At 29.6% G+C, this 15,809-nt stretch overlaps 1 protein-coding gene across 7 annotated transcripts in view; it reads right to left on the bottom strand.

The window, feature by feature from the left end:
- Positions 1–15,809, bottom strand: part of LOC126733736 (hemicentin-1) — a 613,913-nt gene that overhangs the window by 170,717 nt on the left and 427,387 nt on the right. For 6 of the 7 annotated variants that reach the window (XR_007659843.1, XR_007659842.1, XM_050437122.1 and 3 more), the window contains one exon: positions 4,124–4,332. Coding sequence is in view for 5 of the 7 variants with exons in the window: in XM_050437122.1 (XP_050293079.1) it covers positions 4,124–4,332 (209 nt within the window). In the remaining 2 variants the exon portion in view is untranslated. Of the gene's footprint in view, positions 1–4,123; positions 4,333–6,091; positions 6,463–15,809 lie in introns of those variants that run through there. The other variant, XM_050437125.1, reaches the window with a different exon arrangement.

The raw sequence follows: 15,809 nt of genomic DNA, 5'->3' as shown, positions 1-15,809 counted from the left end.
AGGGTTTTTTAAAATCTGTCCAGGATTTTGAGAAAAAAAAATATTTTTAAAAAATTTTTAACTAGACACGTGTTCCAGGGATTTTTAAAATATTTCCAGAATTTAAAAAAAAACATTTTTTTTTTAAACAAAATATATTTTTTTTTTAATTTTAAAAATTGACTATAAGTCAAAAACTTGCATAGATATAATTTTGAACTTTTGTACAAATATTCCTGGGAAAATTTAACTGGACACATATTCCAGGAATTTTGAAAAAATATCCAAGATTTTAAGAAAGAATTTAAAAAAAAAAATTTTTTAGTTTTTTTTTTTTAAACTAGCCATAAGTCAAAATTTTAGTAAAATACAATTTTAAAATTTTGTACAAATAATCTTTGAAAAATTTAACTGCACACGTGTTCCAGGGATTTTTAAAAATATTTCCAGAATTAAAAAAAAAAACATTTTTTTTAAACAAAATATATATTTTTCTTTATTTTAAAAATTGACTATCTAAGTAAAAAAGTTTGCATAGATATATTTTTGAATTTTTGTACAAATATTCCTGGGAAAATTTAACTGGACACGTATTCCAGGAATTTTGACAAAATATCCAGGATTTTGAGAAAAATTTTTCTTTAAATTTTTTTTTTGTTTTTTTCCAAAAACTAGCCATAAGTCAAAATTTTAGGTAGATACAATTTTCAAAAATTTGTATAAATATTTTTTGGGTAATTTAGTTAGACACCTATTTCGGAGTTTTTTAAAATTTGTCCAGGATTTTGAGAAAAGATTTTTTTTTTAATTTTTAAATTTCCAAGGATTTTTAAAAAAATTTTAGAATTTTGACAAAAAATTTTTTTTAGAAAAAATATAATTTTTCTTCAACAATTGACCATAAGTAAAAAATTTGTGTAAATACAATTTTAAAATTTTCTACAAATATTCCTTGAAAATTTTAACTGGATACGTGTTCCACAATTTTCAAAAAATGTTCAGGATTCGCAAAACATTTTTTTCTGGAAAATATATATATCATCATATAAGTTTCAAAAAATTTGTCGTCAGTAAAAAATTTAAGTAGATACAATTTTGAAAATTTGTTCAAATATTCCTTGTAAAATTTAACTGGATACGTGTTTCAGGGATTCTTTAAAAACGCTGGAGATTCCAAATATCTTTAAAATTCTTCCAGGATTTCGAGAAAACAAACTTTTGTAAAAAATAGATTTTTTTTTTAATTTTAAAGAAAGTCAAACATTTGAGTAGATACAAATATAAAAATTGGTATAAATATTCCTTGTAAAATTTAACTGGATACATGTTTCAGGAATTTTTTAAAAATTTCCAAGATTTTGAGAAAAAAAATCCGAAAAATATATTTTTTTTTATATAAAAAATGACCATAATTTAAAAATTTGAGTAGATACAATTTTCGAAAATTTGTATAAATATTTTTTGGGCAATTTAGTTGAGACACCTATTTAAGGGTTTTTTAAAATTTGTCCAGAATTTTAAAGAAGTTTTTTTTGAAACATTTTTTAACTGGATAATTGACACAACCAGGGATTTTTGAAAAATTTCCAGAATTTAAAAACAAAAACGTTTTTTTAGACAAAATATATTTTTTTTATTTTAAAAATTGACCATTTACATTTCTTAAACATTTTAACTGAATATGTGTTCCAGGGATTATTAAAAAATGTTCAAAATTAAAAAAAAAAAATTATTTCAAAACATGGCCGTAAATAAAAAAATTGGGCAGATACAATTTTAAAAATTTGTACAAATATTCCTTGGAAAATTTAACCCGACACGTGTTCAAAAATTACAGAATTAAAAAAAAAACATTTTTTTAGACAAAATATATTTTTTTTTATTATAAAAGTTGATCTAATAAGTCAAAAATTTGAGTAGATATATGTAATTTTAAAATTTTGTGTAAATATTCCTTCAAAATTGTAAATGGATATGTGGTCCAGGGAGTTTTAAAAAATGTCCAGAATTTTGACAAAAAAAACTTTTTTTTAGAAAAAATATAATTTTTCTTGTGTACAAATAAAATTTTGAAAATTTGTACAAATATTCCTTGAAAATTTTAACTGGATACGTGTTTCAGGGATTTTTTTTAAAACGCTGGGGATTCCAGAGATTTTTAAAATTCTTTCAGGATTTCAAGAAAACAAATTTCTCTAAAAAATAGATTTTTTTTTTATTTTAAAGAATGGTCATAAGTCAAACATTTGAGTAGATACAAATATAAAAATTGGTATAAATATTCCTTGTAAAATTTCACTGGATATATGTTTTAGGAATTTTTAAAAAATGTCTAGGATTTTGAGAAAAAAAAATCGAAAAATATATTTTTTTTATTTAAAAAATTACCATACCAAATTTAAAAATTTGAGTGGATACAATTTTGAAAACTTGTACAAATATTCCCTATAAATTTTAACCAGACACGTGTTCCAGGGATTTTTAAAACATTTCCAGAATTTTGAAAAAAAATTTTTTTTAGAAAAAATATATTTTTTTTTCGACAATTAACCATTTAACCAAGTAAAAATTTTCAGAATTAAAAAAAAAAAAAACATTTTTTTTTACACAAAATATATATTTTTTTATTTTATAAGTCAAAAATTTGCGTAGATATAATTGTGAACTTTTCTACAAATATTCCTGGGAAAATTTAACTGGACACGTGTTCCAGGGATTTTTAATAAATTTCCAGGATTTCAAAAAAAAAGATTTTTTTTTTTAATTTTTTAAAGTTTCCAGAGATTTTTAAAAAAATTCCAGAATATCAAAAAAAAAACATTTTTTTTAACATTTTTTTTTTAAATTTTAAAAGTTGATTTAATGAGTTAAGAATTTGCGTAGATATAATTTTGAAGTTTTGTATAAACATTCCTTAACCATTTTAACTGGATATGTATAGCGTCTAGCGGCTAAACTAGCATTGGAGTCACATTTTCCTAGTTAAGAATTGACAGGTATTTACCGTTTATAATTATATTTAAAACTTGCCAAACATTAAAAACATATCCGCCATTTCGGAAAAGTATACATGTTACTGGATCCCGAGGTCAGCCAATTTGTTTAGAAAGAAGTATCTAGATTTTAAAATTAAAATCTCTAATAAACGGATTCTCAGGCCGATATTTACAAAGAATACTTTTTTTACAAGAAAAGATTGGATAATTAGAATTTTTTACTAGAACTTTATTATACAGGGGTACAAAAAAGTTTTGGCATTTTCAACACATGCAATATACTGCATGTGGTGCCCTCTGCGAGGTATAGCAAATCCGTGAACGGATTTGCTATACCTCAATTTCTCGTTTCAAAAAAACCCCTCACACCAAATATTAATTTAATACCTTATGAAACACTCGACTTACTTTATATTTCTCATTTTGACGCCCTCTATATTGAATACCGAGCGCCTAATTAAAAAATTGTACAAATATTCCTCGTGAATCTTAATAGGACAAATGTGACTCTTCAAAAATGTTTAGGACTTTAAGAAAAATTTTTTTTTTTTATTTCAAAAAATTATCATACGTCAAAAATTTGCCTGGATTTTGAGAAAAACCTGGCAAAATACAAAAGATTTTGAGCAACTCAAGAAAAACACTGACTGCGTCCAGGAATAGCATGGTCATTCTGTAACTCATCTTCCAGGAAAATGGTGTCGTCAGCAAAAAAAAAAATAATCACCAGCGTTAACCAAAGACAAACTATGGAAACAGAACAAAGAAACTGACCCTTGAGTTACTCCTTTAGTAAAACCCCCATTTGCTAATTCCTATCCACCTCATTACAGAGATGGCTTTTACTAAGAGCTATGTTATGCTTGCCTTATAAGGGTTTTACGGAATATATCATGCGATACACAACCAAAGGCCTTAGCACGGTCACGAAAAGTACTAGTCAAAAAATCCCCCAATGTATGATGGACCGTAATTGCAATATTCCAGTACCAGTAATATCCTTATGTTAAGGATTAGTAATGATATCTTTAACGTCGTTAAAAGTAATCTTTCCAAATTCAAATGGGATCTAAGTCAGTTATACCAATTTTTTCTTGAATAAAATATGGGAAAAGTTAATTATTAGAGTAGACAAAACAAAAACTTACCAATGACCGTTAGATTGACGGCACAGTTCCTCGATGGGGACATTTTAAAGTCGACCCTGGCCCTGTAGACCCCCTCGTCGTCCAATGTGACCCCATCCAAGGTGAGGGCGGCCGGTTTGGACACCGTGACGAAATACGCCCTGGGTCCAAACATGTTCGGGTCCGACCATTGAAGGGCCTTCGTGAACGCTCTTCCTCGCACATCGAAACTGAAAAGAAAACAATTAATTCATACTATATGTAGTACTATATTAAAAATGGCATTTTTGCGTATTTTAAAAGTGCCCCTCATTCTCTTATAACCTGGTACTTTTTCAAATTGAAATAACTTTTATTACTACATTAACATTGCATACATTTTTTTTCTTAAATAAGAATATTTTTGAATATTAATAAATTGAAAAAAGTTATATAACAAATAAGTTGCTTTTCACCTACAAATTGAAACAATTAAATCAAATTTTCATAAAATGTTGTTGTGATTACCAATTATTGCCAACATACTTATATGAATAATTATTGAGAATTGTAAAGAATCTTCTTAACATATGAAATAAACTTGTTTGGTAAATTAGGCAACTTGTTCCATGCACATGTGAATTCCAAGATACTCAAATGATTTTTTATATATATCCCCGTGGTCAAAGAATGATTAAATATGACTTAATATTTTATAAACTACATTATACATATGGCATTTTCGTCAATTCCTCATATTTAAAATAACATTACAATTCAGAGGAGTATAATATATCCTATAATTCCTACTCGGTATGTTGTAAAAACGTTATCAGCAAATATAGGAGTTAATTCTCTTTTGTGCCACCTGAATGTCGAATTGTGAAACGTCACTAAATCGGTGTACAAATATTCTTTGGACAATTTAATTGAACAGCTATTTTAGGTTTTTTTAAAAATTTGTCCAGGATTTTGAAAAAAAAATTTTTTGGAATATATATATATATATTTTTTTAAATGGTCACAAATCAAAAATTTCAATAGATCCAATTTTTAAAATTTACATAAATATTTTTTCGGACAATTTAATTGGAGACGTATTTCAGGGTTTTTTTAAACTCGTCCAGGATTTTGAGAAAAAAAAACTTTGGGAAATTAATTATTATTTTAATATTTTTTGGGCAATTTAGTTAGACACCTATTTCAGGGTTTTTTAAAGTTTCCAGTCCAGTATTTTGAGAAAGAAATTTGTTTTTTCCAAAAAGTGGTCATAAGTCAAAATTTTAAGGAAATACAATTTTGAAAATTTGTATAAATATTCCTTGGAAAATTTAATTGAACACATATTCCAGGGATTTTAAAAAAATTTCCAGAATCGGAAAAAATATATATTTTTTTTATTTTAGAAATTGACTATAAGTCAAAAATTTGCGTAGATATAATTTTGGACTTTTCTACAAATATTACTGGGAAAATTTAATTGAAAGAATTTTTTTTTGTGAATTTTTTTTTTTAGACTTATTTCATTATACAGGGTGTCCCATTAATAATGGTAAATATTTTAATAGCAGATTCCTCTCATAAAAATAATGAGGTTAGGTTAAATTTTCCTAGTCCGAAAATGAAATGCAACCAAGATACAGGATAATAAACATTAAGAATTTTTTTTTTTTGAATTTTGTCTATAACTTTAGCAGCTGTTTTTTGTTTTTAACTAAATTTGGCATTTGGAGGTTTTTTTATATGCCAAATCTAATTTTATTAGGTTCTTTTAATTATCTCAAGAGGGAGCCCCCAGCCACATTTTAGTGCTTTTTTGAACTCCATAGCTTTTTTACGCCCGGTATAATTTTATTTTTTATTTTAAATATGCATTCTGCAAGCATTATTGCTTACAAAAGGTATACCTTAAAAATGTCTCTAGGATTACTCTTTTTCTAGATATTTACATTTAACGATTTTAAATGATTGATAAATAAAAATATAAAACCTAAATAATTGAGGACTTACTAATTCCAGTTCTTGCCGCCATACGCCTTACACTTATTTTTGGATCTTCAGCAACCTGGACTAACACTTCTTCTTCTTGGTCCACATTACGTCTATATTGAATGAACCCGTTTCCCCAAATCTCTGGTAAACATTTTTAAAGAGTTTAAAATCTGGCTGCCTCCTATTTGGATACAATTGCGCATAACGTCGACAAGCTCTTAGACCGCTATAATTTGCTTGGGCATAAACACAAACCATATCTCGCATTTCCGAATTAGAAAAATATTGATGTCTAGGCATCTTAATCTAAAGTGATAAATAAAGGCTACTGGAACTAACACTAACGCAACAAGTAACAATTAATAACAGAACTAACAAAAATAACGCAATAAAAGGTAATAAAGTAACTAATCGTGTGAGCTATAATGCGCCACAGCAACTAAAAAAATATAAATCGTGACAGTGTTTTGTGTGACAAGTGTGACAGTTTTTTTAGACACAGCTTACTTATTTTTTTTCAACTTAAAGTAGAAAAATATTCACTTTTTCTTGAGCGCATTGCAAGTTTTAGGTCCAAATATCTCAAGAACGGTAAATCCTAGCGACATTTTTAAGGTATACCTTTTTTAAGGGAAAACACTTGCAGAATAGAAATTTATAATTTTATAGTAAAAAAGTACTTTAAAAGTTACTTATTTTTATGAGAGGAATCTGCTGTTAAAATATTTACCATTATTAATGGGACACCTTGTATACGTGACGTTCTAGGATTTTTCAAGAGATTTTTGTTCGATAATAAGACCTATGTTAAATTTGGTATTAGATTCACTAAAAATATTCGTGTTATAAAAGTTCAGTTTTTCTAATATATCGAATTTACGGTATTTGAAAATCCCTATTCTAAAGGCATTTGTTTAAAAAAAAAAGTAATTTTTTCGCGATTAATCGCGTGTTTAGTATAATTTCTACCATTTACCAAACTGGTATTTCAGACGGATTTTGTCGTATATATTTTTTAAGCGATTTGTTCCTTAATTTCATTAAATAATTTATATTACTCTTAATTCATGGTGTTTCTTAAAGCAGCACATTTGTTTATTATTAGAGAGTACTATTAGCTTTAATTAATAGAGTTATTGTTAACCGAGACTATAGTATTATTATAATTTTTTTTTATTTCCATTAAACTTTACACTTGTATACTCAAACTCATTAGTTGTATGACGAAATGTTACTAAAGTAAAATTCATATTTTTTTTTTGGCACAAATACCTTTTCTTATAAAATTATAATCAGGTATATTAAATGATGAGCTGTCATCCTCAACTGTCAACCAAATTCCTGTAACTCCCAAAATATCAAATTCGTATTCACTGGCATAATTCAAAAATTCATCAAAACCAGTTTTTATGGAACAAAGAGTTAAATAAGCAATATCCAGATGTAGAAATCCCAAAAATATGCCATACTATACCCTAAAACAATTTGGTGTTTTTTTTTTAAATTAATATTTAATGCTTTAATATAATATGAGAACCATGATCTATGATTAAAGATATCCCTCGATTTAATAAAAAAATAATCGAATAACATTCTTGAAATTATAAATCATCAACACTTGATTTTCTATATAAAATTTAAACAAAAAAAATTCAATTATGTAATTAAAAAAAGAAACCCACCCACCCAATTGAAATACGATGAGGACTTTGTTTTGAGGAGTTTTGCATTCACAGTAAAAATAGCAAGAGAAAAATTTAGGTGTAAACTAACACATCACTCTTAGTCACTAATGGAGATTCTGTAAAAGTAATAAGACCCTGAAAGTCTTCCTTTAAACTCACAACTTTAAACAGTTTTTCTATCTCAAGACCAACTACTTCGTTAAAACTTTATGACTTATAATAATTAAGTAAATAATAATAATAAAATTATGTGGCTTTTTTCGATCCAAAATCCTTTTTTAATACCTTAAGTTGACAGTAAAATGTTGCCGCCATTTCCTCTAAGTTACCTGTAAACTTCTGAATTTCCATTGAGTCTTTGTTTGAAGTGTCCATTTTTTAGAGCCCATTTTTGGGAGTAAAAAAAATCGTTAAAAATGCCATTTTTGCGCACTTTCAAAATGCCCTCATTTCTTTAGACCTGATAAAATTTGTAATTTAACTATATGTTAGCATATCTTTTTTTTTTTGGTGCGTTTCTTAAATAAGGTATGTTTCCTGTAAATTAGTGTCTTCTTGTCTCTGCCAACAAATAGACGCTGAATTTATGAGGCTTTGAATTTAATTTTCTCCACTATATATATATATCTAAGCCTCTTATGAGAATAATGGATGAATATTGCGATTATAGATTACGCGTATCCCCCTTCCGGATATCTGGATCCTGGTTGTGTTTAAAACTGTCGTTTCGGTATAGATAAGCGGAAGAGGGTGGAGGTCCCATAAGAACTGCTATAATGCTGATAGAAAAATTGGGGGATTTCATCAGAAACGGGAAGGGGGAAGATAGATAATGTCTTTTGTCCCACTTTTCGAACCGTATACGGGAGAATCGTTTATTATCGTTCTTTTGTTCCTACGGAGGGTTAATTTTTTATTAAGGGATTTTTGGATTGTGGGGGTTAAGTGTAGTGCTTTAATCATTTAGCTTGAGATCCTTTTTTTTTTTTTTTGAAATCGTGTTCTCTAGCATCATTTTATTCCTCTCCCTTATGATTTCTCTTTCATACCGAGATAAAAATTGAACTTTTCCACCTTTGTTTTGTTCTAATTGGTTGGCATGGCAATTTAATAAAATGCTTGTTTCATCACTGATATTTCGGCCCTCTTTGCCCCACAAAGAACATTTATAAGTTATTTTTCTTCTACTCAGGTGAATTCTTTATATTTTATATTAATAAATTTCCTCCAAAAAAGGGGAGGAAGGGAGGAGTTTTTTTTTTAATTTGTCTGCATCAAAAAATCAATTCTCCGAACGTCAAAATCCGCCGATTTATTTTATTCTAAATGCCGTCAAAAATTAAAACAATTATATAAAATAAATTCGCATATAAACCGAATGATTGGGAGGACCGTATTAATTAACGTGTCACTAAATGGATTAAATTTACCCGTAAATCCCGGCAAACTAAAAGGGGATTTAATATAGGAAACATTTCGGCCAGGGAAAAATAAAATAAGTTTAATACGAAATAATTTAATTTCGCGACAAAATATGGTTATTTTCGGGATTTTGTTTGCGTTCGGTGTATACAGAAATGCGTGCGATAAGGCAATTTAATAGGTTAAAAAAAAGTCATAACTGTGATAAGAATTTTACGGCATAAAACCTATTAGATTCTTGTAAATCCCTCTATAAACTCCATAAATCCCCATAACTTTCTATAAATCCCCATAAATCCAAAATAAAACCTTAGTAATTGATAATTTTGTTTAATATAGTCTGTTTTTTATTTAGTTTTTAACTAGATATTTAGCATAAACACTACTTATTTAGCAATACCTTTATGATTTGGGATGGATTTTCATAAAATAAGAGGCATTCGAAAAACTAATTTTTTTTTTATTTTTAAATAGTGCCCTTACGAGGTAAGATATAACAGGTAAACAAACATTTAAAACTAACTAATATCTAAACAGTTTTGCTAAAAGCTGTTTCTTTTGTTTTAATATAATGTTTTTTTTAATATACAATTATTAACATACAGGGTGTTAAAAATATACGCATTAAAGTGTACAACCTAGTCCGCCCCTGGTAAAGTAAACAAGATAAATGTATTTTAAGGATGTCATTTTAAGAGGTCCCTAATAGTGTTTATCACCTAAAATTTTTATTAAATTCTACCAGGTAGTTTAAAAGTAATTTATGAAAAACCAATTTCCAGCAGCGTCCTTTAGGAGGCTGTATCTTCGTAAAGAAGGATTTTTTTTTATAGAAACGTTCGTTAGTATTTTTCGATGTTCTACCTGGATCCAAGAGATTTCCCACATGAACCAGGACACCCTGTATACATGTCAGTCTCTTAATAAATAATAATGATTTAAATATTATATTACTTATAATTAATACGCTTATATTCTTGCACTTTCCAAGCAATAAGGAAGAATGGAAACAAATTGGAAAACGTTTCGAAATCAGGTAGCAATTTCCCAATTATGGAGGGGCAATCGATGCGACCACAATCTGGCGCTTTTTACTATAATTACAAAAAGTTTTATAGTATTGATGGCAATTGTAAACGCAGACTATGATTTTATTAACGTCGATGTAGGCAAACGTTGCAGGAATTCTGATGGTGGAATCCTAGAGTACACAACCTTTTTTAATAAATTATCGCAAAATAAGCTGCATTTACTACAAGAATTAAATTTTGTTTTTGTTGGTGAGGAGGCATTTCCACTGAATAAACATATTTAAAAGCCTTTCGAAAAAAATGGAGTTGGAATTATGAAAAAAGGATTTTTAACTACCGTGTTTTGGTAAAAAAGTACATCATATTTTATTGGTCAAGTAGTAGATGCAAAAGACAGGATGATGTATGAAATTAAAAAAAATGGTGAACGGTGAGGATATGTCTTGTTTCCCAGGTCATTTAAACTCATATCGTTTTCGTTTGATTTGTCTTAAAAATGTCATTTCTACCATGGAATTATCGGCATTGCCATCAATATTTCTTAATATTTTTCCAACATACCAACCTTCGTCGTAATATACTGCATAAAATTTATCAATCTCTACTGAAGTTAAAATTACGGATAAAAAAATTACAGATTCTGTATCAGGACTGTATATCGTATTTTATGATCGAGGTATCTTCCGAACTATCTGAGCTATCTGTCTCACTTCTCTTTTTGTATTTTTCTTTATATTTTGATGGAGATTTTGATAAAATATTTTTTTTCCTTCCTTCTTTTTTGGTCCTTTCCTCCAGCAACCAACAGAGCGATGACTTTCTGATAATTTTTGATTTATCAGCAATAGTGACTCTGATATATGGACCCTCTTCAATCTTTTCATCCATTAATTTTTGATCATAATTTCTCAAAATAAGGTTATCCATAACTCCAATACGAGATATATCGCATAAATCCTTAAATAACTGGCTATTTGGATTGTTTAAATCATCGCCATTAAAATCTTCAGTTTCTACTGGTAGAGAAGTAAAATTGTAGTGTTAAAGCTTATTAGGTGAAATCTCGAGTGAAACATTGCATGAATTATCATCTTTAATGTCAATTATATTATCATATATCTGCCTATCCTCCTCATCGTCTGAACTTCCATCTTTTACAATGTCTGTTATTGGTGGAATGGGCTTGGAAAATTAAAAAAAATATATATATATTTTCCCAAAAATAATTACAACATATGTTTATAAGAACAATAACGTTTATTTCAAGTTGTTAGGGTGAGTATTTGCAAAGTTATAAGGCTGCTAGTCTGGGGTTTTTTATACCTCCCGAGATTCCGTCCCAATTACGCACTACGTCATAGACGCCGACGCGACGCGACGGTGTATTATAGAGCACTCGCTAGTCAGCCAGCCACAGCCTAGTGCCCAGGCGTTATTTTGACAGGGTGGTTTTGTTTGTTGACATTTTGACTTTTAACTTTTATTATTGACGTATTTTGCTTGTTGATTAATTACAATGGAGCAGGGATTTGTTCGTGGTCAGTCAGACAACTTACCCATTATATAAACGTAAATATTTTAAAACTATAAATTCTATTCAAAAATAAATAAAAATAAACTTTTACTTTGACACCCTGTTTTTCAAAAACTAAGCATTTTTGTTAGGAAAATGAGTGGACCTGTAATCACGCACCTGAAACGAGCTGCTTGCCACCAAATCTGCAAAAATGTCATCTGGCAATTATTTTTCCTACGAAATTTAAATGAAAACACTGAACATCCCACTTTGATGTAATATCCAAAAAGTATAGATTTAACCAAACATTTTACTTAAAAAAAACCAAGAATCTCTTAAAATACACTCAAAAACAGGTAAGCGTGTCACCATAATGCGAGAAAAATTCGGCTCACTTCGTTAACATTGTAAATATAGGCTAATACCGGTCCAACCATTTTCCTTGCCTTGTCTAAGGCGTTTTTCGACATAGAAGATATGTACATATGAACTTATTAAAATACAATACAATATATATAGCAGGTATGTGTAGCAGACATTTTGAAAAACACAAACAACAGCAAAAACATGCATAATATTATTACCAAAGCAAAGCAGCGTGCGCGGACGACATGCTAGAATTCTAGCGTCGGTCGTCGCGTCCACTAATTGGGCGCCTGTGACGTATCATCCCGGCCGCGCTGGTACAAGGAAAAAATTAAACATGGCGTATTTATTCGAACTTTGAAAATTAATTGTGAAGTAACTATAAATGCTAGAGAACTGAAATAAATTGCTAAATTTAAGTTGGAGCCTGCTCTTTTTTACTAAAAAATAATCGAATTGTCGTTTCCAAGCTCATTGCGGAATAATACAAATTATTTTCTTCGACAGAAATGCCCAGTTCTTGCGCACATATTAGAGCGTCTTGCATTGCACGATCTACTGCATCAGCTAACATATTATCTGTAAAGTTTTTTAGATCTGTAACTCCTAGCAAATTTGTTTCACTCTCGGTGACAATATTAATTTTCTCTTGATGTTTCTGTTCCCTTGGAAATACAATGACATCTTTGAGATCATGTACAGTGGCGGCCAGCAAATTAAAAACGATACAATTTTTTATATTTTATGCTAAAATCATACGGTATATTTTCTTTTTGCACATAAATGTTTTTATTACTTCATGTTAAGCTTGCACATGCATAAATATTTGGATTTGAAACAGGTTTGGAATCTGATATTTTAACAATTTAGAAATACCTTTGACAGCTAAATAAAAACGATTCATCTTTTGTTTTTTTTTTATCAATTTTTGTCGAATATGAATGTGTAGCATTTATTTATCATTTAGTTGGTGTCTCACTTAAGTAATACAAGGTCAATATAAAACAAACGTTATGGGTAAAAAAAAGAGTTGTGACCCTGAAAAAAGACAAGTAATTTTAAATTTGATTCAAGAAGGGCATTCATACAGTAAAGTTGCAGCAATGCTAAAATGTTCCAAATTTATGGTTCATAATGCTATTAAACATTATAAAACTCATGGCACGGTTAGAAATGTACCTAGGAAGAAAAGGCCTAGAATAACAACCGCAAGAGAGGATAAAATTAGGGTACGTTTAGCAAAAAAGTCGCCCCATTTAACAGCAGTAGATATCAGACGTGAAATGTATGCACAAAACGATCCGAAGCCATCAGTAAGAACAATTCGCCGCCGACTTAATGAGTTTCAACTATTTGGAAGAGTTTCCCGAAAGAAGCCACTTGTCTCAAAGAAGAATCGTAAACTCCGATTGCAGTTCGCACGCGATCATTTGAGTTGGACCCTTACCCAATGGAAAAATATACTTTGGTCGGATGAAACAAAACTTAATCGCATCGGATCGGATGGTCGTACTTACGTACGAAGACCACCTGGTGAGGAATTAAATCCAAGATTCACAAAATTAACTGTTAAACATGGAGGTGGTTCAATCATGATGTGGGGCTGCATGTCATGGTATGGAGTTGAACCAATTTATAAAATAGATGGAATTATGGATCAGGAGAAATACAAATCTATATTAGAAAATGTGATGCTTCCATATGCAAAAGAAAAATTACCTATTACCTGGAAATTTCAACAGGATAATGACCTCAAGCATACAGCACGTTCAGTAAAAAGGTGGTTTGAACAAAACGTCGTTGATGTAATTGAATGGCCCTCGTGTAGTCCAAACCTCAACCCGATAGAGAATCTGTGGAATGATCTTAAAAGAATAATTCAGCCAAAGCAATTTAAAAACATGGACGAACTAGTGAAAGGTGTTCAAGAAGCTTGGTATTCCATCCCAATTACTCGCTGTCAAACTTTAATAGAATCTATGCAAAGAAGATGTCTAGCAATAAAAGAAGCTAAAGGATATCCTACCAAATACTGATTTTTTTTGGTGTAAAATTAAAATATTGAATTCGTTTTTAATTTGTTGTCCATTAATTTTGTAAACCTTTTTTTTTCCCTAGATTTTTGAATAGATTACTATTAATTTATGGTAGAATGTGTTTAATATGTCTAACCCTTATAAATAAATATCATTCGTAAAACTGCATAAAATGGTTTTCCAAAAAAATTAAATTTTGTGTCGTTTTTAATTAGCTGGCCGCCACTGTATAATATAATTTACTGTCTTGATTCTATCTAAACGCCCCAAAATATCTTTAACACTGAAATTAACCACTGTAGAATATGTGGAGGTCATAGACCTGGTAGTCCTGAAAGTTTGTTCACAATTCTGGCTTCCAAAAAGTACTGTTAGGACCATGTCGCTTGACAAAAGTGGATTTTCACGGATGTTTATTATAATATTAATCAGTGAGTGGGCATTTAATTCTATACAAGCATAGCAGTTTAATGAGATAAAATGTTCTCCAATTTTGTATTTGTTTTTTACAAGCCACTGACGCCAAATTCTAAGAAAGAAAACGCAGTACCAAATTGAATAGATTCTACTTCTGACATCCATTTTGTGATCTAAAAACGAACTCGTAGCTAAGCGCATCAATTTCAAATAGGCAACAGTACCTGAATTCTCTGAATCTTGCTCTAATAAGCTAATAACGTTATTTGAACATATTTTCTCTGCTGCTTTAAAATTCATTTTATCTTCTAATTTTAAATCAGAATGTCAACAGGTGCTTGTCTTGGGAGTGCTCTGCAATTAATTGCTCCAATTGTTTAGAACTTGCATAAACATTACCGAACTTTAACTTGATTTTAGGGTTAAGCAGTCTAGTCCGTAACTTGGTTGCTATATGTACCGTGTCTTGAATATAAGAAGTACCATCTTCTGTACTATAATTTGCTTGAAACTACCTCCATTTGGATCGTAGCAGGACTTCGGTACAGCACAATTTAGCGCTTTGTCTCATTGCCTTTAAAAGACGTGTATCCCCATCTGAGCCAAAACCCAATACAATAACAGCTCGCTCTTTAAAATTTAATTTTATATGCTGCCATCTTTTTGTAACATCGACTGCTGTAAATCTATTATCTGTGCCAAACACTGCAGGACAGTATCCTGGCACGTTCTGTGATGTGGGTTAAGCCATAATTACATATGCATAATTTGACCTGGTGGCGTTTTTAAAGTGGTCCTGTATTGCTTTTGCGGATGTTGCTAAAACCGAGTCTCTTGCAGGTATTCCATTTACCAATGGCAAAGTAAAACCAACCAACTTATTAGTCCTCGAATCATATTCAATTTTGCTGATTACTCTAGTTGCATCCTCGCTGATCCATAAAACGTTAGGTAAATTTCTTTGCTTCATAAACGTACAAATGCCATCATAGTCAAAAAATCCTTCCTCTATATTTTTGGCAATAAATTTATTTAAACAGCTTATGGATGGTAAACTGCGTCTCATATTTTCGTAAAGCGTTTCATAAAGTAACCGTCCACCTACATAAAATAAATATAACGAGAAGTACTTATTAACGAGAAGTAGTCATTATATGCATTCCGATATTTTGACTGGCTTGATTTTTTTACAAATAAGTCAAACAACCAGGTCAACAGTTGGCTTGGTGAGTTGGTATGATCTGGACATCTAAAGATGGAGAT

This window comes from Anthonomus grandis, chromosome 3, assembly GCF_022605725.1.
Source record: "Anthonomus grandis grandis chromosome 3, icAntGran1.3, whole genome shotgun sequence".
In the NCBI taxonomy this organism is placed as follows: domain Eukaryota; kingdom Metazoa; phylum Arthropoda; class Insecta; order Coleoptera; family Curculionidae; genus Anthonomus; species Anthonomus grandis.
Note: the sequence above shows the minus strand (reverse complement) of the source record. Positions and strands in the feature narration are given on the sequence as shown.